The sequence below is a fragment of the Condylura cristata genome, unplaced genomic scaffold, assembly GCF_000260355.1.
Source record: "Condylura cristata isolate star-nosed mole 26May11 unplaced genomic scaffold, ConCri1.0 scaffold00017, whole genome shotgun sequence".
Taxonomy (NCBI): Eukaryota; Metazoa; Chordata; class Mammalia; order Eulipotyphla; family Talpidae; genus Condylura; species Condylura cristata.
The window spans coordinates 30714897-30735199 of record NW_004567118.1 but is presented as its reverse complement, the minus strand read 5'-3'; the positions used below and the strand labels follow the sequence as shown (position 1 = coordinate 30735199).

General features: G+C 54.6%; 2 protein-coding genes across 2 annotated transcripts in view; one reads left to right on the top strand and one right to left on the bottom strand.

The window, feature by feature from the left end:
- The window catches only part of WSCD1 (WSC domain containing 1), a 39959-nt gene extending 23907 nt beyond the window's left edge, over window positions 1-16052 (bottom strand). The window contains exons 1-4 of the mRNA XM_004684745.2: window positions 16002-16052; window positions 7618-8291; window positions 1579-1693; window positions 1005-1189 (exon numbers count right to left, since the gene is read on the bottom strand). Of these exons, the coding sequence (XP_004684802.1) occupies window positions 1005-1189; window positions 1579-1693; window positions 7618-8044 (727 nt within the window). The 5' untranslated portion in view covers window positions 8045-8291; window positions 16002-16052. The remainder of the gene's footprint in view (window positions 1-1004; window positions 1190-1578; window positions 1694-7617; window positions 8292-16001) is intronic.
- Window positions 16053-18662: 2610 nt separating this feature from the next.
- On the top strand, window positions 18663-19898 carry TSSK1B (testis-specific serine kinase 1B). Its single transcript, XM_004685112.1, has one exon. It carries the CDS (start codon window positions 18801-18803, stop codon window positions 19896-19898), a length of 1098 nt encoding a protein of 365 aa, XP_004685169.1. The 5' UTR covers window positions 18663-18800.
- The last annotated feature ends 405 nt before the right edge of the window (window positions 19899-20303 follow it).

Sequence of the window (20303 nt, the reverse complement as noted above, 5' to 3'; positions counted from 1 at the left end):
ATCTTCAGGGAGCGCTAGTTTATGGGAACTTTTTACACTTGGGTTGGTGGCACAGCTCTCATGAGAGCTTGATCTGCCTTTGCCATTACCTCTGCATGGCCCAGAGCCAGCTTTCATGTTGGGGCTTTCAGGAGCAGGCAGGCCATGTAAATTTGGGCCTCAGAACTCATACAAATGCAAGCCTCTGCCATCATAAATTCTTAGGTCACAAATCCTTAGGAAGATTTCTTTCTTTCTTTCTTTCTTTCTTTTTTTTTTTTTTTTCACTTGAAACGCAGGTCAAAGCAGACCTGCTTTCTTTTCATCTCCCTGACCTGCTAGGTGGTATTTTCTTTTTTAATCTAAAATGTCATTGATTTATACTGCAGTGAAATTGAATGCCACTTTAGGTAGAGGTTTCAGTGCAATTCCCTGGCAGACCCAAACCTCCTTTTCTGTCCTACTTGGACACTAAGCCCTGTGGTCACCAGGACCAGAAACTTCCCTCCACAGAGATCCGAAGGCGTGCAGCATCTGTTCACACGGTCACTGTGATTCTTAGAGCCAGGTATTTCCTTATTGTCTTGCTAGTTCACCTATACATTTGAAACAGTGCTTATTAATTTTACCAAGCATTTCTAGGTGATTATAGCCAGGAGATGTCCTGATTATCTGGTCTGCCCCACTGCTGGAAATGTAGGTCTCTCTCTGCACTTTACCAAAGAGACTGGAGTCCAGAGAGGGGAAGCAAGTTTCCTGAGGTCACACAGCATGTCACAGACATACCTAGGCCTAGCTCTCAGGCCTCCTGATCAAGTTCTCTCTGCTGCAGGGGACCAGGAAGAGAGATCTAGTCATGAACTCAAGCACCTTTGGCAGGCCCTAACCCTGCCACAAGCTTGTCTAGTGAAGGAGACAAGGAACAGGACATGGGGTCTGTTCCATGCAGTGTGGGCAAGAGGCCATGAGCAGAGGGACGTGGGGAGCAGGGAACAGACAGCTCCTGGAGAGCCTGGCACACTCACGCTGCCTGGAGCCGGGCTGCAGCTCCTCCACGCGGTACACAGAGAGCCGGCTCACGCCCCCACACAAGGAGCCCTTCTCCCCTTTGCAGTCCTGGTTACACTCCTGTGGCCCGACGCTCATCACCGGGAGCCGGTTCCCGCAGAAGCACTCAGCACCGGCCTCCAAGCCAGCATAGAGGTAGGACCTGCGGGGAGAGGGGGGCTGGGGTGAGTCCCCACCCTGGTCCAGAGTTAGGGGTGGGGTCTTAACAGCCCTGAGGGCTGGATCAACACATGGCTGGTGGCTGGGCCAGGATGAGGGTCAGAGACGGGGCCACAGCCATCAGCACACGGCTGGCTTGGGGTCAGGGCTAAGACAGACCTAAAGGTCATGTGGCTTCACTTAGGAAACAGTCTTTCCTCAGTGATGAACTAATTTAACCAGCCCAGTGGTCTCTGGTCAGTCCTGAGCTGCATCCCCTCAGGGGCCATCCAGGGTAAAGATTACAGCCACTGGCCGTCAACATCACCCGCCCAGGGACTGCCTTTTGCCCTTATTTGCAGGAGAGCTGGCTGCCTGGGGCCCCATACTTACCGCTCAGCACAGGCATCCAGGCAGTGGGAGACGGTCATCTTTCTCAGGTCATAAAAAACAGTCGCTCTCAGAGTCCTCTCCTGGCCATTGTCACTGAAGCAGCCCACGTAGGTGCCTGCAGGGCGGGAAGCACAGAGGAGACTCAGAGGCCACAGGGAATGGGAGGAGTCCTAGTCGTGGGCTCACTCTGAGAAGAGGCCAAAGCACTTATCAGAGGGCCCTGGGGCAGAGCCTGCAGCCAAACTTCCCTGGACGCTTCACCTGCTCCGTTTCTGTCCCTTTTCTTAGGTAGAGGCCCACAGTCATCCAGATACACTGCCAGCAGCCTGGCACTGCCTGGGTACGTGTTCTCCCGCCACCCCAAATCTCCAAGTCCGGCTGGTTGACTGGACTCCTCTCCTTCCAGGCTTGGAGAGGCCTCTGCCTCCACTGAGGTCCTGATTGTCACCTCCTTGTGATCCAAGGCAAGAGACCAGTTCAGGAAAGTCTGACTTCAGTGAGTATAAAGATGACCCTGCACAAAGAGAGACCTATTTCAAGGAAAGATCTGCCAACGAGGAGGGAGTAAGCTCCCCTCGCTGTTGGAGTGCAACAGATGTCCCGTGTGGGAGAAAACAGGACTAGGGACCTCTGAGTTATCACCTGCTGGGACCGCTCTGGCATCTACCTGGAGTGGATACCAAGGGCCCTAGGAAGCAGCAGCAGTGCCAACCAACCACGTGCAAGGCTGTAGGCATCTGTGAGACCTTGCCTGGCCACTCCATGGCAGGGTGGTGTCCCCCAGGGAGGCAACTGGGGGTCTGAAGAACAATGCAAGCACAAAGCTAACATGTTTGGGGTTCGGGGGGGTAAAGGTCATGTGCACCAGAGAAGATGCATCTGGGAGTTTGCAAACATGACACAGTGGGGCCCCAAGACGTGATGCATGCCCACCACAGCCACACCTCCACCCAGTGGGCACCTGGATGAAGTGCTAAACACGTCTCCAAGAACTGGACCCGCGCCCTCCAGCCTCTGGACATTAGGCTGCTCTGAGAAGGAATACCCCAAGGCCTCCTGACAGCCTGAGGCGCCCACATGCCTGGCCTGACCTCGCCTAAATCACTTCAACCTCTGTGCCTTGGCGTTCACATGTGTGAAAAGGATAAATGCCCCCCCCCATCCTCACCCCGCCTGTGCTCATTTCTTCAGCCCACATTGGCACCTGTCCCTGCTCCCTCCCTCACATCCATGCTCTGCTTCCTACCTGTGCTTGACAGTTCATATCTCTGGCCGTTCCAAGCCCTATGGCCTTCCCTTTCTCTGGGTTCTTTTTGTGTGTGTGTATCAGAAAAACTTGTCATTGCCCCAATCTTTGTCATTAACTTGTTAAAAATCTTTATGCCTGTGCACTATATGTCCTGTCTCCATAATGCCACTGATGCCCACCGAAGGCAGGACCACCCCTTCACAAAGTGGTGACCCCGAGGGGTTCACCAGGGCCACACGCAATGTCGACATCAACACCTACTTGGCAATGGCGGGTGACTGCTGCTAAACCCACACTGCTGTCTTGTAAAGGTGCCTGAGGGGGAGCAGAGAGCCCAGATGCTGGAGGGCCATAGCCCCACTGACCACACCAAGGCCCTTGTTTAAGAAAGGAACACAGGGGAGGAGACCAATATCACGGGCGCCAGGCCAGGAAGGGCCAAAGGACTGGGGGGCCTTAGGCTAGAGAACACCGCAGCGGCAGCGGGTGACCTCGCTGAATGTCCCCCTTTCCAGGCAAGGAACCTCTCAAGGTCACCTTCATGTTGGGGGTGCCCCTCAGCATACCCTGACCACACCCCACTGTCCATCCATGGGAATGTAGTGAGAATTCCTGCCCAGACACAGCGCTGCCAGCTTCTCCCCCTCTGAATGGAAGTCTGAGGGCAGCAGAGTCCAGGCAGAAAGCCTTCCCTCGGTCAACAGAAAGAAATTGTTCTCCATCTGCCTACTTAGTCAATGAAAACTAATATTTGAGAATTTTCTGATATGTTGCTCAACAAAGAAGAAATTCTATTACAGTGTTCAATTAAACATCCGAAACACAAGCTCAGGGATTGTTAAACATTTATCAGTGTTGATGGGAAATTAACCACCAGGCTCTAAGGTGCCTGGCTCAGGACCTGAAGGCTGAGACGGCAGGTGCAGTGTCTGGGGAGCAGACTTTGGGGAGCAGCTGTCTTAGAGTCAAGTCCAGGCTCCGCCAGCACGCGGCCATGTGACCTGCAGGCGAGTCTTCAGCCTCTCAAGCCTCAGCTTCCCCCTCCGCAAGATGAAATCCATAGGGCTGTCCTGGTGAGAATTCTGTGAGCACACAGATATAAAGTGTCCCATGCAAGTCAACAGTGAGTGTTCAGTGGTGACAGCTTTTATGGTTAATGCATCATTATTTCTAATAAACATATTTAGATTACCATACTGCCCCGAGACACAGATTCTTCATCATTAAAACAGTGATGGCACCACTTACATCACAAGGCTGTTGGAAGAAGGAATGAAGAGAAACAACAGATGTGTCTCTATGTAGGACAATGCTTGGCACAAAATAGATGTCTCAGTAAGTAGCAGCCATTATTATTCCGATGCTCCATCTAACCCGGGACCTCGTGAGAGGATGGATCAGTAAATATTAGCCAGATAATTAACACATTAATAAGAGAGGGAAAGGAAAGGTCTCCAGCAGTCAGCTTCTGGGTCTTTGGAAAATGAGGAGTGGCCAGTTACCAGCAGCCCACTTGAGGGAACTGACCAGGCTGAAGAGAAGCACAGGCCTGGCTGGTCCCCTCTCAGCTGTGCAGCCAGGGCCGGAGATGCAGATGGCGCCCTTCCGCTTGCAAGAAGGAGGTGAGCTCTTTTTTCCCTGGAAAATAACGAATGGCTTTTCTAACTCCCTGACAGAAGCGAGAATGTGCAGAAAAGAAAGGACTTCCGAGAGAGACGCTGGGATGCTTTCTGAGGCGGATTTATTACTTTCAGCTGAAATGGAGGCCATGCATTACTGTCTGTGACTCACATCTGTTCATTTGCACATCAGAATGGACATGCCGTGAGGCTATTAGCGATGGCTTTGGAGATATTGGAATGTCTTTGGAAATTACTATCAATAAAAAACAAACTGGCTATGGAGAAGTTACTATTTTTCCCCTAGTAAACTTACTGACATTTTATTCCATTATGGATGTTGTCCAAGGTATAATGAAATGCTCGGTGATTGATGGAGCCTCCTGCAGTTTCCCCGGGGTTACAGGATCCCCTTTCAGGAGGATGGCGGGCTGCCCAGGCTGCAAAGAGACACTCTCTTTGTCTGCAGCTCCAGCAGCTGTCCCAGGGGTCAGCCTGCCGGCTACTCTCCACCAGTGAGGCCCACCTGGATGGAAAGGGCCCGCGGAGCCCCCAAGAGATGAGGGGGCTCGTGGATCCTCAGGCCAATGTCCCACTTCCCTCCTTTTTCCCAGGAGCTCCAGCCTTGTGACACCAGAGCTCCTCCCAAACCGCAAAATTTTCCTTAAATCCTGGGGGAGACTCAAAATCATTAACAACTCATGGGGACACCCACTAGGCCACCCTTCAAACTAGCAGTAAGGGGCATTAACCCCTCACTTGCTAGGAGGAGTTGGGGAGGAGGGTCCACGATGGATGGAGGGCAGCCAGAGCAGAGAGGGCACCCCGGGGCTCAGGAAAGTCACAGTGACAGCACGTTAACAATTGATACTCCCACTGGAGCATGGAGGCAGACGAGTCCTGCTCACAACTCACTCGGGCCTCTTCAGCTCTGCGGTATGCCTGCCACCACTTGTTCCAGTCGTGGGAGAGGACTGAAAGCAAAGGGGGCCACCGGGTCTCCCACACATTAACCCACAGCTGAAATGCTGAGCCCTGTCCTGAAGTCGGCTGTAGAGAGCGAGGCGCTGGTGTCTAAGGAATCGAGGTTACCCCGAGCCTGTCTTACTGAGGGTGAACACCGGGTCATACACAGTGAGTCACGCTTAGATCCTCGATCCACACTTGGACAGGGAGAAGTCAAGGAATCACCACTAATCTGTGCAAGATCACAGAGCCAACAGCTGGTGCTGCTAAGATGGGAACCCCAGCGCGTTTTCCACACTGTGCTCTTTCTCTGGCTTCCTCTCAAGAAATACACATTGACGCTTGTCAGTCATTTATACTTTAGTCTACCTGAGTTGCATCAACATAATCTGCATAGGAAACCACTTTGCAGGGCTCCTCTGGTGGTGCAGGGGTTAAGTCTCAGCAGTAGGAAGCCTTCAGTAGCCACTGCAGCCTGAGTTCGATCCCCAGCCTGGAAGGTGGCCCACATGGTGCAGCAGACCTCTTCTGACCTACCTTCTGCTCCCCTCAGCAGCAGCCTTCAGTCCATCTGCCTGTTCTATTCCCCGCTCTGTCTCTGGTGAATTCTCTCACCTCCCTGCACCTCAGCTCTTGTATACATAAATAAATAAAACCAATTTTTTTTTTTTTTTTTAAGAAAGCCACTCTGTGGGTGTGTTGGGGAGTTTCCAGAAAGCAGAATAATCCTCATTTCCCTCTTACTTCTAACACGGGAGCCTTGCTCAGGAACTTCACCGCAAGGGCTGGGACTTTGATTTCATGGAGGCAGAAATGGACAGGTCTCCAGTCCATTTTACCAGGCTGCCTCTTTTGTGGCAAGGGCAGCTTGGGTTCCTTGCTCTTCCCAGAAGCTTCTCTTCTCCCCAGGCCTAAGAACTCTGCCTTTGGGCTCACAGCAGCTCACCTTGAATCTCATATCCCTCTTTGACCCAAGCTTACAGGGAGCTCTTACATCCTTTTTCTATGTCCTGACACCGAGAGCACCAACCACACCTTGGACAGGAAAAGAGAAGTTCCCTTGTGATTTAAGGTGCAGAGCAGACAGAATGGTGACAGGCTGCTGAGACACTGACTGTGCTCAGCCACCACTGGCAACATCCCCGGTGCTCTGCAGGCCTCTCCACAGCAGGCTCTTCCTCTCCCCTGCACAGAGGTGTGACCTAGCAGAGAGCCCAGACACAGCAGTGGGACTGCGGGGGGTCTGGTAAATACCCCATCACGTCCCCAGGGCCTTGCTGTTTGCAGCAGGAACCCCAAGGAGTGTGAATCTCCCCAGCCCCTTGAGTGGCTGTCTTCTCTTCCTTCCCCAGCTCCCACTCCCTACCAGTGTTCCTGGTATCTCCTTCAGAACCTTGATTTCAGGGTTTGCTTCCAAGGAAGCAAAAACAAGAAATGACCTTGGGAATTTAATTTCTCCATGCCTACATTTCTTCACTTGTAGAACTGGGCTGTACTAAGGATAGTATTGTACTTAGTACATTCACAGGTGCCTAGTAAAAGCTGTACGAGTTAGCTATGCTTGTGAAATAACAAAAGCTTCCAGTTACGGGACACCCAACAATACACTGGACCCTCTAGTCTGGGGCCTCTCAGCTCACACATGCTTCCAGGTCAGCTGGGGAGACAGCAGCTAGCAGATTGCTGGCCTCCAACCCCAAAGTTCAGGATTTGGTTCCAGTCTGGAAGAAACGAGGCTCTGCATTTATAACCGGCTCCCACGTGCTGCAGGCTTGGGACCCCACTCTGGAAGCCTGGCTCTACATCATTACATTTACTCTTCACAGCTACCCAGGCTGGCATTTCTACCTCCATTTCAGAGTGACCCAGAGAGGTAAAGAGACCTGTCTAGGTCACCCAGTAAGTGTGCGGCTTGCTATGTCTTGAGCTGAGATTCAAGGTGAGGCTGCTGTGAGCCCAAAGGCAGAGTTCTAGGAGAGCTGTTCACACACCTTGGCCTTGAGCCCCGTGGGGTCCCAGCTGGTAAGTGAGCAAAAGCCCAGAGGCCTTTCCAACACAGCCCTTGCCTGCCCCCGGCAGCTCAGGAAGCCGCGGGTCTGCAGAGCCCACACCTCAGGTGATGGGGAGGACTAGAGAAAGCGGACCCCAATCCCATGGCTGCAAGTTGGGCTCTGGGAGCAGCTGCCAGACGTGCTGAACACCTACCTCGGCTGCTGGCGGCTGTCCTGGGGGCCTCTGGGCCCAGGGCGGGTGGTCCCTGGGGATCACCAGTGAAGTGGTGGAACCAGTGACGCCGCAGCTGACGTAGCTCCGAGTTGCGGCTCCGGAGCCAGCGGGGCCCAGACCGGGTCCGGGTCAGGGGACTCCGCAGCATGTCCACGCCAAGCAGGAGCTCTGGGCTGACATGGGGGTTGTGCAGGGCTCTGCTGTCCAGAAGGCCCACCCCCAGCGCCATGGCGGCCACAGGTAAGGCCTGCAGGGGGCCGGGTGCCCGTGGGCCGGGCGGGAGGGCCACTCGGGCCCGCTGCAGCAGCAGCAGGCTGCCTGTCATCAAGTAGGCAGCCGTGAGGAAGAACAGTAGGAACTGTGTTCTGCGGAGAAACTTCTGGAGTCGGAAGAAAGGTTTGGCCATGCCCCTGGGCAGCGGGGCTCCGGCCTGGAGCCCGGGGACGGCTCCTAGCACCCAGGCGGGAAGGAGGCCAGAGCCTCCAGATGCATCATCTCCGCATCCTGGCTCCCGGCTCTGGCCTGGCACTCCTGGGGTCACTGTTCCTGCCCCGGCAGCTGCTCGGGGGGCACCATCACTGACACTCACGCAGCTGTGGTACACGCTTCACCATTCCTGAACGATGCTGACCCTCATCTCCCGGGTCAGAAATCTGTAAGAGCAGAGAAAGAAGACTCAGATGCAAGGGAAAGAACAGTCACGTGCCACGTGCCATCCCTCCAGGGTCAAGAGCCCCCCCACACTCCTGGACTCTGCTGTGTTCAGAACCACGCGACAGAAAATGGTTCAAATCCCAGCTCTGTCACTAGTTGTGTGACATCCACTGAGTCACTGAACCTGACTTGGGCCTCAGATTCTTCATCTATGAAATGCCCATAATGACAGCAATAAGGAGGAGCAGCTGGTCCTTACTACGTGTCAGATGTGGGCTGAACACTCGAAGCAATCTCTCATCTAATCCTCACACCAATCCAGTGAGGCAGACACCACAACATCCCCGCTCAACAGATAAGGAAACCACAGCAAAAGGCGGGAATGGCACATTCCCAGAGACAAAGCGATCAGAGGAGCCGAGGTTCAGAGCGGTGTTCTGAGCGACTGCATGGGCCAGCCTCTAAGGAGAATGCAGAATAATTGTGTGCTCCCAGCTCAGGGCATGCGTATACAGAAGGCACTTAGTACATGCACACACTCTGCTAGCCATGTTTTAGAAATTGCTTCTGTAAAGACTGGCAGGCTCTAACACAGGAGAGGGGCCTGGAGTGGGGTGGCCTGGCAGGCGGGGCCTCCGGGAGCAGGTGAGCACCAGGGCCATGTACCTGCACAGAGGCCATGCTCCCGGGGTGGCAGGCAGGAGGGCTCTCCGTTCCCTCAGTCCCGCTCCCCCACTCTCCCACTGGGCTTTGGTTCTCACTGGCGGTGCCTCTGAAGTGTATTGTGAAGGATTGGCAGAGGCTTCTGCAGCTGCCAGGCGCAGGGCCGCTGTGCGAATACTGCCCTTAGCACAAGGACAGGCTTGTCCCAGGAAGAAAGGCTCCTAGGAGCATGACTAAGCCACTACCCGTAACTAATGTGGCCTGGGACCCCCGCCAGGCTGCACAGCCCCTCAATGGCTGCTCTGTGCACAGGGCCAGGCGGCTGGCCGGGTGTGAGAGGAAAGACAATGTTTGGGCTCTGGTGGCGTGGCACCCCAGGGGCGGAGACCGAAAGGGGCCCAGACCAACCTGGCCCTCTCTGATTCATGACTAAGGGCTGCCAGGTTCTGAGGTCACCAGGGAGGTCGAGATCTTGGGAATAAGGGTCGGCAGGTGCTTGAGCCTGGGGCGGGGGTGGAAGGCCAGTTAATCAGCAACAGAAGGTGGAATTAAACTGCGTCAGGGAGCTATTCCGGATGGAGTTCCAGAGCTTTTATTCTCTCTCTAAGCTGGTGCGTGCCAGGCCCACCCTGGCCAGCCTCGTCAGATTTGAAAAACCACAGAGAAAATCCCAAGAAATCCTGACTGATCTCCTTGCCTCCAGCTTGGCCCCTCCAATGCATCCTCCACGAGGCTGCCAGATTCGCGTGACACGCAAATCTGACCACGGCGCTCTCTGGCTTCAAACTCCTTTCAATAGCGCCCCGTGGCTTTTGGGATAAACTCCAAGCTCCTTAGCCCGGCATGCTAAGCCCCTTCAAGATCCAGCCGGTCCAACCTCACCGCTTGCCAGGCCCTTCCCTCTGGTCCCCGGCACACACGCACACCACATCTATCTGCCCTGGTGATGATGCCCAGTCGCCTTGCATGTCTTTTCCTTCCTCTTTGTCTGGTGAATCCCTGCGAATCCTCCCAGGCTCAGCTTCCTCTAAGAAGCTTTCCCTGACTACCATCCCCACACGCTGATACAAATTCCTCTGACTTCCCACAGCCCGGGTTGACCCTCATCCCAGCCTCATGGTGCAAGGATGATTTGAATTGCTCGTCTACTTGTCAATCACCCCCACAGGGCTGTGGCTGACTCAGGGTTAGAGATCATGCCCTATTAATTTTCCTTAGCTGCAGCCCCCAGCCTGAGGCCTCGGTGGCCATGTGCTCAGCCATCTTTGTTTCTGAATGCTTTTAAATACATTTTTTTGAAGAAGAGTACAAATCGATGCATGGTAGTCTTAGGGCAGTGAAATCCCAAGTTCTACTTAACCAGTCATGGGAACTGAGCCCAAAACTTGGAAGCAGACCATTGCATAAGCACAAAGGCTGCAGTTTAGCCAATTGGAGGTTTTTCAGACACATGGAAACTGACACCTGCTCCTGAAGCTTAGATGTTACCCTTTCTGTATGGCAACTCTGTGGAGGGGAGGGGTCGCAGGTCCTCCCACAAAGGGCTTCTGTTTTTACAAGTGGGATTCTATCAGTGAAAAATCCTCTCCTACAAAAATCAATAGCACGAGTCCTATGGAAAGAAAGGTTCTGATGAGACAGAACGGAAAGGTGAGCACTGGGTTGACAGTTGAGAATTTTGAAGGCAAGATGTGCGTGAACCCCCGCACTTTATACATGGGACTTGGTGGGGTGCAGGGAGTAGGGAGTCAGGAAATTATGCATGTATTTTGTCAAGTGTCCCCCAACTTTTCCACCATGTTCACCTCTTGAGGCTGGCAGCTCCCCCAGGGCACAGCTTGTAAGTGACTTCTAGGCATCCCCCAGATCCCAGACGCAGCCCACAGGACAGTGACAGTAAATGCTCGCTGAACCACCGAGAGGTGGGCTGGCCTCACGGTCAGACCATGAGGATGGCTGGGCAGAACTGGCCACTACCTGGGGGACATCTAGCCATTGCTTGTTTGTTTGCACAGGACATGGGGTTCCTTCAGCTGTGCCTGCTGGCACCCTCAGTCAGGAGGCCCTTCCATATAGAAAGTCCACCTTGGGCAAATCACCACACAGGGCAGTGTCCAGCTCCTCACTTGTTACAGGGAATAAATCGGCATTGCTGTGAGAACGAATTGGACACTTAAGCCTCTGTTACCTGCAGACTGGACAAGCACTGGCCATAGATGCAAAAGAGGCAAAGAAGCAAATGCTAGCAGAGAGGCCTGCAGCAGCTTTGCCAAATGGGGACGTCTCAAGGGGTCCCTCACCTCCTCGAGCCCCCACTCTCTGGGGACCCATGCCTCCCTTTCTAGTTTGAAGCTAAATGGTACTGGCTACTTGCAATTGCTTTGTTTGTTCAATGGCCCCATTCAGTAAGTACTTGCTGCATTAATGGGCCGGGCTGGGTTATGTGCTTTACCTGCACTATCTCATTTACTCCACCCATCCCACTGAGGGTCAAAGTGTCTGAGGCTCAGCTGGTTCAGAAAACCAGGTCAGCATCCAGACCCAGGCCTGCTGCTCCAGAGCCTTCCCTGGGCCCACAGAACTTCCTGGACCTCTCTTCTCGTCCTGCCACTGGTTTCCTAGAAGGCAAGTTTATCCTTGAAAGGAGCTTGTTGTGCCCCTGTCAGCAACTACCTGAAACCATGCCAGGCTGGAGTGCCCATATGGTGCTGCTTCTATGGGCCAGACCCCCTCACTGCCATGGTAAGGTCTGGTCTCCTGGGGCCACCACCTCCTTGGGAAGTAAGGGTCATTTTTACCAAAGTTTGCTGCCCACATGGCACTCCCATTTTGGACAATGCTGTGGGGAAGTAGGGGGGATGACGCAGGCTCCCTGGGCAGCAGTTGATGATCCTGAAGGGGGGCAGGGCTGGACAGATGGCACTTACCTCTCAGCGAGGCTGGGGGCAAGACACTGAGCATGTGTGAGAATGGAGCAGCAGGTGAGGGGACAGTAGAGGGTGTCCCTGGGGCCTGCGGGCTGAAGTAGAGTTCAAAGTGGCCCAGGCCTGGTCAGTGGCGACTGGGATTCAGGCATGTGGCCCTGCCTCCCCACCACCCCCAGTTCAGAGAGGGCAGGTCACGGCAAATAAGGGGGGAAAGACTGCAAACACCCCTGAAGCATCTCTGCCACTCAGTCATCACAGCCAGAGCTGTGACCCTCTTGGAATTCAAAGCTTTGCATTCTCAGTGGGGTAAGGACCCAGAAAACAAGGGAACAGGGCCCAGCAGGTGGCTCTCAGACTAGAATGGGCGCTCTAGGTGCCAGCAGTGTGGCGCTCCAATCTCGGTGACTGGCAGCTGGTGGTTCTCAGCCTGGACCTTGACTATGTGGCAGCAAGGGGTGCAGTTCTGAATTCCCCCTTCCCTGTCTTGTCCTGCCCCTCCAAGCCCTACCTTTCTCCCATCAGGTTCAGCACCTGTCTTCTGTCCTCTGGAACCTATTTCCAGAGGGACCTACTGCCATAAAGAATGAATGATGCCGCCGCCTGCAATGGCTCTCCAAAACTCAGTAGCCAACTTCAAGTGCCTCAGCCTAGCATTCAGCAGCCCTTGTTAGTACATTTCCCTACACCTTCCTTTCACTATTGCTTCTAGAATGCTAAGTCCCAACTGGAGTGTTCCCAGGCCAGCGTCAGCTGCTTCATACCCCCACACATGCTTTCCCACCACCTGTAGGGATGCCTGTGCCCCATCTTGTGGTACAGGAATGAAATACTGGGCGGCCAGCTGAAAGCCGCCTCTTCCATGAAGTCTTTCCAGTGCCCCGGGCAGAGTGGCTCCCAGTGCTAGCTGCATTGTGACTTGTGTCTGGGTGCTCGTGACTTGAGTCAGGGCTCCCTGCTACTTGGCCCCCAGGAAAACTGTGTGCACTGGTCACTCTCCAATGCCATGGTGTCCTCATCCCAGAAACCCACATCACTGAGTCTTAGAGCATCTGAAAGCGAGCAAAGGACCCACTGAATACTAACCCGCTGGGCCCCTGGGTGGGGCAAATTCTGGGAAAGAAATAAGGTAGGATTCCTACCTTTGAACTTCAAAACTTAAGAGAAAATTTTCCAATAAAAAACATGGCTACAATGGTATAAAAACTAAAAATAAGGTCAAAACTACATTCAGTGCAAATGAGTGGGGTGAAGAAATCCATTAAACTCACTGATGAAATTCAAATAAATAAGTCGTTATATACCACACACTATCACATGTGCTGAATGAGTGAACAGATGAACAAATGAATGAGTGGTTTTCCCATAAACTAATGGCAGCAAGAGCATTTCCATCCCATTATACAGATGCAGAATGTGATTCAGGGGAGGGCCTATTAATCTGACCAAAGACCTCTATTGTTAGACCAAATTCAAGTTTTGTGATTTCAAATTTGTGATGTCAGCTACAATATCACATGGACTTCACCTTTCAACACAGTGGGTGGAGATTCTTCTAGGCACCCAGCCAGACAACACCATTCTGGGGCTACGTTCCCTCTTGACTATTCATTGGGAGTCCAACCTACTCTTTGAATGGCCAATCATGACTCTTGTGGGCATCCTCTGGCCACCTCTTTTATAGAGAATTCTATTTTGTTCTTATATTTCTGCTACTCAGTGGTAGATCCTTGAGGGTTATCCAGCCCCCTCTGAATGATGTGAATGAATCTGGGCAAGTCAGCTCTCTGCCCACTATGCCTACAGGTACTGAGGTGGCGGCTTCGTGCCATGGGAGGGACCCAAGACACCTTAGGATTCTGCCTCAGAATCCTCCTGGCTTGGTCATGCCAAGCCTCCAAAAGGGGTGCACATCCCCAAGGATCTCCAGCAGCAGAAAGAGGAGTGAAGAAGTGGGGAGAGACCATCACACTTACCAAGAGGCACTGCATTGTATAGCTTATCAATAAATCCAGCCTATTCTCCCATCCATTTCTCACCTCTATACTGGGAGGCAGAGTTCCTTCCCTTGCCACATTCTCCAAAAGCTGCATATTTCTGATAATTTTGTAGATGAAATGTCAACATGGTGATTATTAACGCCACGGTGAGGAGAGATTAGAAGAAGCAGTGTGGAAACCAGACCATGAGACGTGGGGAGAAGGTAGTTAAAGGCCACGTTCACACACGCACTCCCCACGGGAACGGGGCCTGTCTCTAGCCCAGCCCAGCCGTGGCGGTGGGTGTGATCATCTTATAGAAGAAAAAGGTCTAGACACTAAGCTGCCCCAAAGTCCTTGGCCTTGACCTCAGCACAGTCCAGAAGGAGAGTCAGGAGAGCTGATCTTATCAAGGCTGAATTGGGTCTGAGCCAAAGGGGCATGCAAGCTGGGAGCATCCACAAAAAGAAACAGCTCTTCCCCAGACACTATCGCGTGGCCCCCTGAGCTCTGCTGTCCTTCATGCTGACTCTTCACGATCCAGCTGGACTCACTCCCCAGTGCTCAGTCTGCAGTGGCCTGGCAGGACGCTCAGGCAATAGCTGTGGACCAACCAGGGGACACAGTCTACTTCCGCGTGGTTAGGCAGACAGAAAGGGGAAGAGCCGGAGTCTAGTCTTCTGCCTAATTCAGGTTTCTCTTCATTTTCACTTCAGGCCAGAGGACAGCACCCCACAGGGCTCTCACAGCCTCTACACAGTGGCATTCTTCCAGAGGAGCTATGGAAATGGTTCTGATGTGAGGACAGGGGGATGCAGCCACAGGTGAGGGCTAGGGGGCGTCTCCTGGGGAACATGGAGCTGCCAGGCTCTGCCCACCAGTCCCACTGCTGGCCAAGCTCCGTTGTAGACCAACACACCTGCTCACAGACCAACACAGCTGCTCCTCTGCTCTCCCGGGCTCTAATGGCCCATTGGGGCACGTTTTCCAAGGGATGTCTGAGGGCCAAGCTAATGTTTGGGACTGGGGGGAGGCAGCCCCCCTTGCTGCACTCCAGAACGTGCAGCCATCTGTAGGGGCTGCTGCAGACAGAGTGGGAGGGAAGCCAGCTTCCCCGACACCGAATCCTTCACTCCCCACCAGTCGTCTCACTTCTAGCTTGGTCGGCTAGGCATTCAGGGGGCTAAAAAGAAAAGCCCCCCATCTCCTGATCCCAGCCATGGTTTCTCAACTTGGGACAACACAGTGCTCCAACAAAAGACGTTATGATGCTCCAGTGACAGGAGAATGAAGGCATTTCACGTTAGAAAAGTACCGTGGAATCCCAAGTTTGTCCATCCTGGGGGCCGCTGGGCACCAGTGGAGTGTGCAGCAGCTTTATCCCAGGGTACTCAACAGAAGGACTAAGTCCCCCCTCTCCACCCTGTCTCCCCTTTGGCAAGTTAGCATCTAGCAGGTGCTGAGGCTCAGGGGGGAACAAACAAAATCACGGGAAAAACCAGGCAAAGAGAGAGGTTACCCTGAGGCAGGGAGCCCCAAGTCTTCTCAAAATAAAAGAAAAACGCAATTAGCAGCCTTCAGTCATAGTCTCTGTCCACATCTAGAAAATACAAAGCCCGATTTGGGGTAATTTTCCGGAAAAATAAATACATTTCGTTTTCGCCTCTGTTCAAGTTCACTAGGAGACTGAGAAAACCCTTCGCTGACCGGAAGCCTGGCTTGGTAGCGGAACGAGAGGGAGCTGCTTCTGGGTAAATGTCTCCTCCTCGGAGAGGCAGTGCGCACCCCAAATCCTTTCCTCACCCCCTTCCTCCTGGTCGGAACAGCGGCTCCCTCCCGCGAAACGGACGGTCGCTTCGGATTCTAGAAAGGGGACGCAGCTTCTGAAACTGCCTTACGCACCCCCGCGCCATCCCGATCATTTTGAGGCGCACCCCTCCACGCGCGCACACTCACGCTCCCCTTCCGCGGCAAACGCGCCCCAGTCCCACGAAAAGCGCCCCCCGCAAGCCCCCGCCGAAGCTCCAGTAAGTGCAGCTCGCCGCGCACCTGGCCGCAGCTACACAAACTTGTTTGCCCGCGGCTAGGGAAAACCCTGCCCGCGCAGGGGTCCTGCTTGGGGGCCCCGGGAGACAGGACTCACCCCGCGATCACCGCCGGCTAGGGCGCCCGCACCGGCAGCCACGCGCGCGCCTCCCCGGGGCGCGCACCTGGCCGCAGCGGCTCGGTGACGGTGAGCACGAGCAGGAAGAGCAGCAGGAAGGCACCGCTGTCTGCCTTGGGCACCATTTATCCTCCGTTCATCGTCCCCGGGGCGGCCTCGTGACCCCGCGGGGAGGCCGGACCAAGCCGGGCTGAGGGCCAAGGGGCCGGGTCGGGGCCGAGAGCGGAGAGGCTGCAGGAGAGGGCTACGGCAGGGCCGCGGGCTCGCGCGCGCTCCCAGCAGCAGCCCGGGGTCCGACTCCGGCTCTCGCTCCGCGCAAGATGGCGGCCGTCTTGCTCTGCTCCGCGCCCCGCCTCCCGCTCGCGACGCCGGCTGGGGCCTGAGAGCTCAGAGCCGGGAGGCGGGGCCTGCGCGCCCCAACGCGCGAGGACCGCGGCGAAGCGGTGGCGGAGCGGAGGCGGAGCCTGGGAGCTGGAGCCTGACCCCGGCGAGGCCCAGAGTGGGGCCAGTAGAGGGCGGGGGCGGAGGCGGGCCTGCTGGAGGGAGGGGCCGGGAGGAGTCGAGTGCGTGCCTTTGGCTGAGCGGGGAGACGGGGCTCGAGGCCCAGCTCTTGGAGAGAGGGCCTGCCGAGGGCCAGGCCGCTGGGCGCTGGGCCCAGGTGGTGCGGAAGGTGGGAGGGCGGGGGAACAAGGTGACTGACACAGAAAGGGGCAGGGGAGTGGGTCGGAGGGGTTGGAAACCAACAGGCTGCGGATGGCTCAGGGGGCCAAATATGAAGAAAGGGCCAGGGCACACAGGAGGGGGTCCAGTTGGGTGGTGGCTGTAGAACAACCCTGGGACATTAAGCATCTTCACACCTTGCACACCTGTGGGCCCAAATCCTGTCAACCGCCTAGGAATGCGCCCTAAAATGGTCTTCTTAAAGCGAGGAAAACTGGAAGGAAGCACTCGAATTGTCTTTGAGTTAGTTTTGGGGTGAGGCAGAAGGGTCAGTACTGTGAGGTATAGACAGGTGCGGTGGCTTCACTGGCACACACAACTGAAGATGTTTCCTACCGATGAGGATGTAACGTAAAGGGCCGTTACACAAAGAGAGCAGATTGGAAGCCCAGATCCTTGAGCTAATGGAGCACAGCAGGCCTCTGGAAGAAGGGGGCTGCACATGTGATGGGGGAGATGGGGGTAAGAACACTGCCACAGCAAGCCACTTCTGTGTGGAGGAAAAGCTCCTGGGACTGCGCCCCAAGGGCTGGCCTCACATCTTTTGGGAACAAGACAATAGCTTAGGGAGGACAGCAGCTGGGGTCTCCTCAGCAGGAACGAGGAAGGACCACCAGCTACAAAGCCTGGCACAGGGGTGCTGGGGCTGGGGGGAGAGGTAAATATAGGAGCAGAGAAAAGGAGAAATGGGGCCAACATTGGTGGGGGCTTGCCCTGCTCCTATCCCTGCCAACCCACTCCCCCAGAGGCTCTCAAGCCTTTTTAAGGCATGGTACCCCTGAGTGTCCCAGGATTCTAGCTTGTGACACCTGGGGTCATCTGAAGGAAAGCTGCCACTCTTCCTGGTGGAAATGGCCAAGGTTAAACAAGGCTAGGCAGACTTGCCTGCTCCTGTCCCCTCAAGGGTACAACCTAACACATGTGCTAAACAAAGTTTCTGACCATCTCTCCCTTCTGCCAGCAAAAACAATGGTTACTGCTTCCCTAGCCATTTGCACTGTCTTCAAGGAGCATTCCCGTGAGCAGCTGTTGGCACTCAGAATGGGATCCAGACTCAGCCTTCTGACACCCAACCCCTGACCTGCCCTGGGATCCCAGCCAGGACTATGGCTGAACAGGCCCCCCCAGAAATCTCTGCCAGTTGTCCTCCTCACAAAGGCACTGTGGGAACAGGACAGCAAAGTTTCAGATGATGAAAAAAGGCATGTGGACAGTCTAGCTACATCATACAAGGAAGAGCTCTGGCTCCAACTGTAAGGCCAACCCAGGAGTCTTTGCTCCTCCTGATCCACCTACCTCTACCCTTCTCGGCTCTGCTCTGTGGTCTTCAGGCTGCCTGTGTGGACACCATCAAGGGCCTCCAGGCTGAAGGAAGGGAAAAGAGGTCAGGAATGTTTTGCCCCAATTTGCTCCCTGTGGGGTGACTGCCCTTCTCAAGGTGACCCTCTTTATACTATACTTCCCAGGTTCCAGTGACCAGCTCCCCCTTTCTCCAGAGGTCTATAATTACCCTGGAGGGTCCCTATACTGTATTCCCACCTTTATCATCCTTTTACTAGCAAACCTTCCTCAGATGCCCTAATTTGAGAAACTTCTCTTTCCTGCTGGGGCCCAGGCTAACATGACCACCCATCTTGGTTTCCTGGGTTGCAGTAATCACCACCACTCCACACTCTGTCTGGTTCTAGGCTTGGAAGTATGGCAGACTGAGCTGTTCCCCACAGCCCCTCCTACCTCAGGTCAGCCAAGTGTGAGGCCACTTTCTTCTGGCCTTCGGTTGGCTCCAGCCCACCGGCCAGACTGCAAGCGTTCCAAGTCCAAGTGGCTCAGGCCAAAGCCCATTCCCAGGGTACTCCTCCTTTATGACTTCACCCACTGAAGTCACCTGGGAGACAATGCTGAATGTTCCACATGGAGTCTTGGCCTCTGGGAGGCAGGGACAGCAGGCCTGGCCAGCCCAGAGGACTCTCTGTTCACAGTGTAAATGAGGACGTCGCTGGCCCATGTCCCGCAGGGATGTAGAGGGCAGCCTCAGAGGCACTGGGCTCTCCCGGCACCATGGATGATGCTGCTGTCCTTAAGCGACGAGGCTACATCATGGGGATAAATTTGGGAGAGGGCTCGTACGCAAAAGTCAAATCCGCTTACTCTGAGCGCCTGAAGTTCAACGTGGCAGTCAAGATCATAGACCGCAAGAAAGCCCCCACGGACTTCTTGGAGAAATTCCTTCCCCGGGAAATTGAGATTCTGGCCATGCTAAACCATCGCTCCATCGTCAAGACCTATGAGATCTTTGAGACATCAGATGGCAAGGTCTACATCGTCATGGAGCTCGGGGTCCAGGGAGACCTCCTCGAGTTTATCAAAACCCGGGGAGCCCTACATGAAGACGATGCTCGCAAGAAGTTCCACCAGCTCTCCTCGGCCATCAAGTACTGCCACGATCTGGATGTCGTCCACCGAGACCTCAAGTGCGAGAACCTTCTCCTTGACAAGGACTTCAACATCAAGTTGTCCGATTTTGGCTTCTCCAAACGCTGCCTGAGAGATGACAGTGGCAGACTGACATTGAGCAAGACCTTCTGTGGGTCAGCAGCATACGCGGCCCCTGAGGTGCTGCAGGGCATCCCCTACCAGCCCAAGGTGTATGACATCTGGAGCCTGGGCGTGATCCTCTACATCATGGTCTGTGGCTCCATGCCCTATGATGACTCCAACATCAAGAAGATGCTGCGCATCCAGAAGGAGCACCGTGTCAATTTCCCCCGCTCCAAGCACCTGACAGGCGAGTGCAAGGACCTCATCTACCGCATGCTCCAGCCGGACGTCAACCGGCGGCTGCATATCGACGAGATCCTCAGTCACTGCTGGGTGCAGCCCAAGGCACGGAGCCTGTCCTCTGCAGTCATCAACAAGGAGGGGGAGAGTTCCCGGGCCACTGAGCCCACTGAGCCTGGCTCTGACAAGAAGTCTGCCACCAAACTGGAGCCCCGGGAAGAACCACGGCCCGAGGCACAGCCAGAGACAAAATCTGAGCAGGAACCATTGCAAATGCAAGTGCTAAGGCCATCTGAGACCAAGGGTCTTGTTGAAGAGCAGCCACCAAACAAGGAGACAGGTGGCGACTCCCTGGAGCCTCCACAGCCGCATACCTAGCACACCTAGTGAGCCTCTTGTGGCCCAGGGGGCCAGCAGGCAATTAGGTAGAGTTCACCATGAGCTCTGAAGAAGTCAAGGGGCAAGCCAGAGAAAGAAGACAGTCTCGGTAGAGCCGCTATTTTCATCAGTTTCTTCTCCCTCCCTTTGAACTTTGGTAACCCACATGGCTAAAGAAGCAATAAATCACTATATTAGTGCAGCCCCCAAGGTGAATGTCTTTGCCCAGAGTTGATGGCCCTCATTTACCCAGGGTGAGGGTCCTGCACTCCTCCCAGTTTCCCCACATCTGATTGGGGCAATGTGTCCCGCTGTGCCAATCCCTGTCTATGACCTCAGGTCCTGGACCAGAGCAGTAGGCCAAGCGAGGATATAGCTTCCAGAGGCCCATGAGAGCTGTGCTCG

What these genes read in the sequence shown, in the direction of transcription:
- TSSK1B (XM_004685112.1), top strand. Translation starts at nt 18,801, where the DNA reads ATGGATGATGCTGCTGTCCTTAAGCGACGAGGCTACATCATGGGGATA.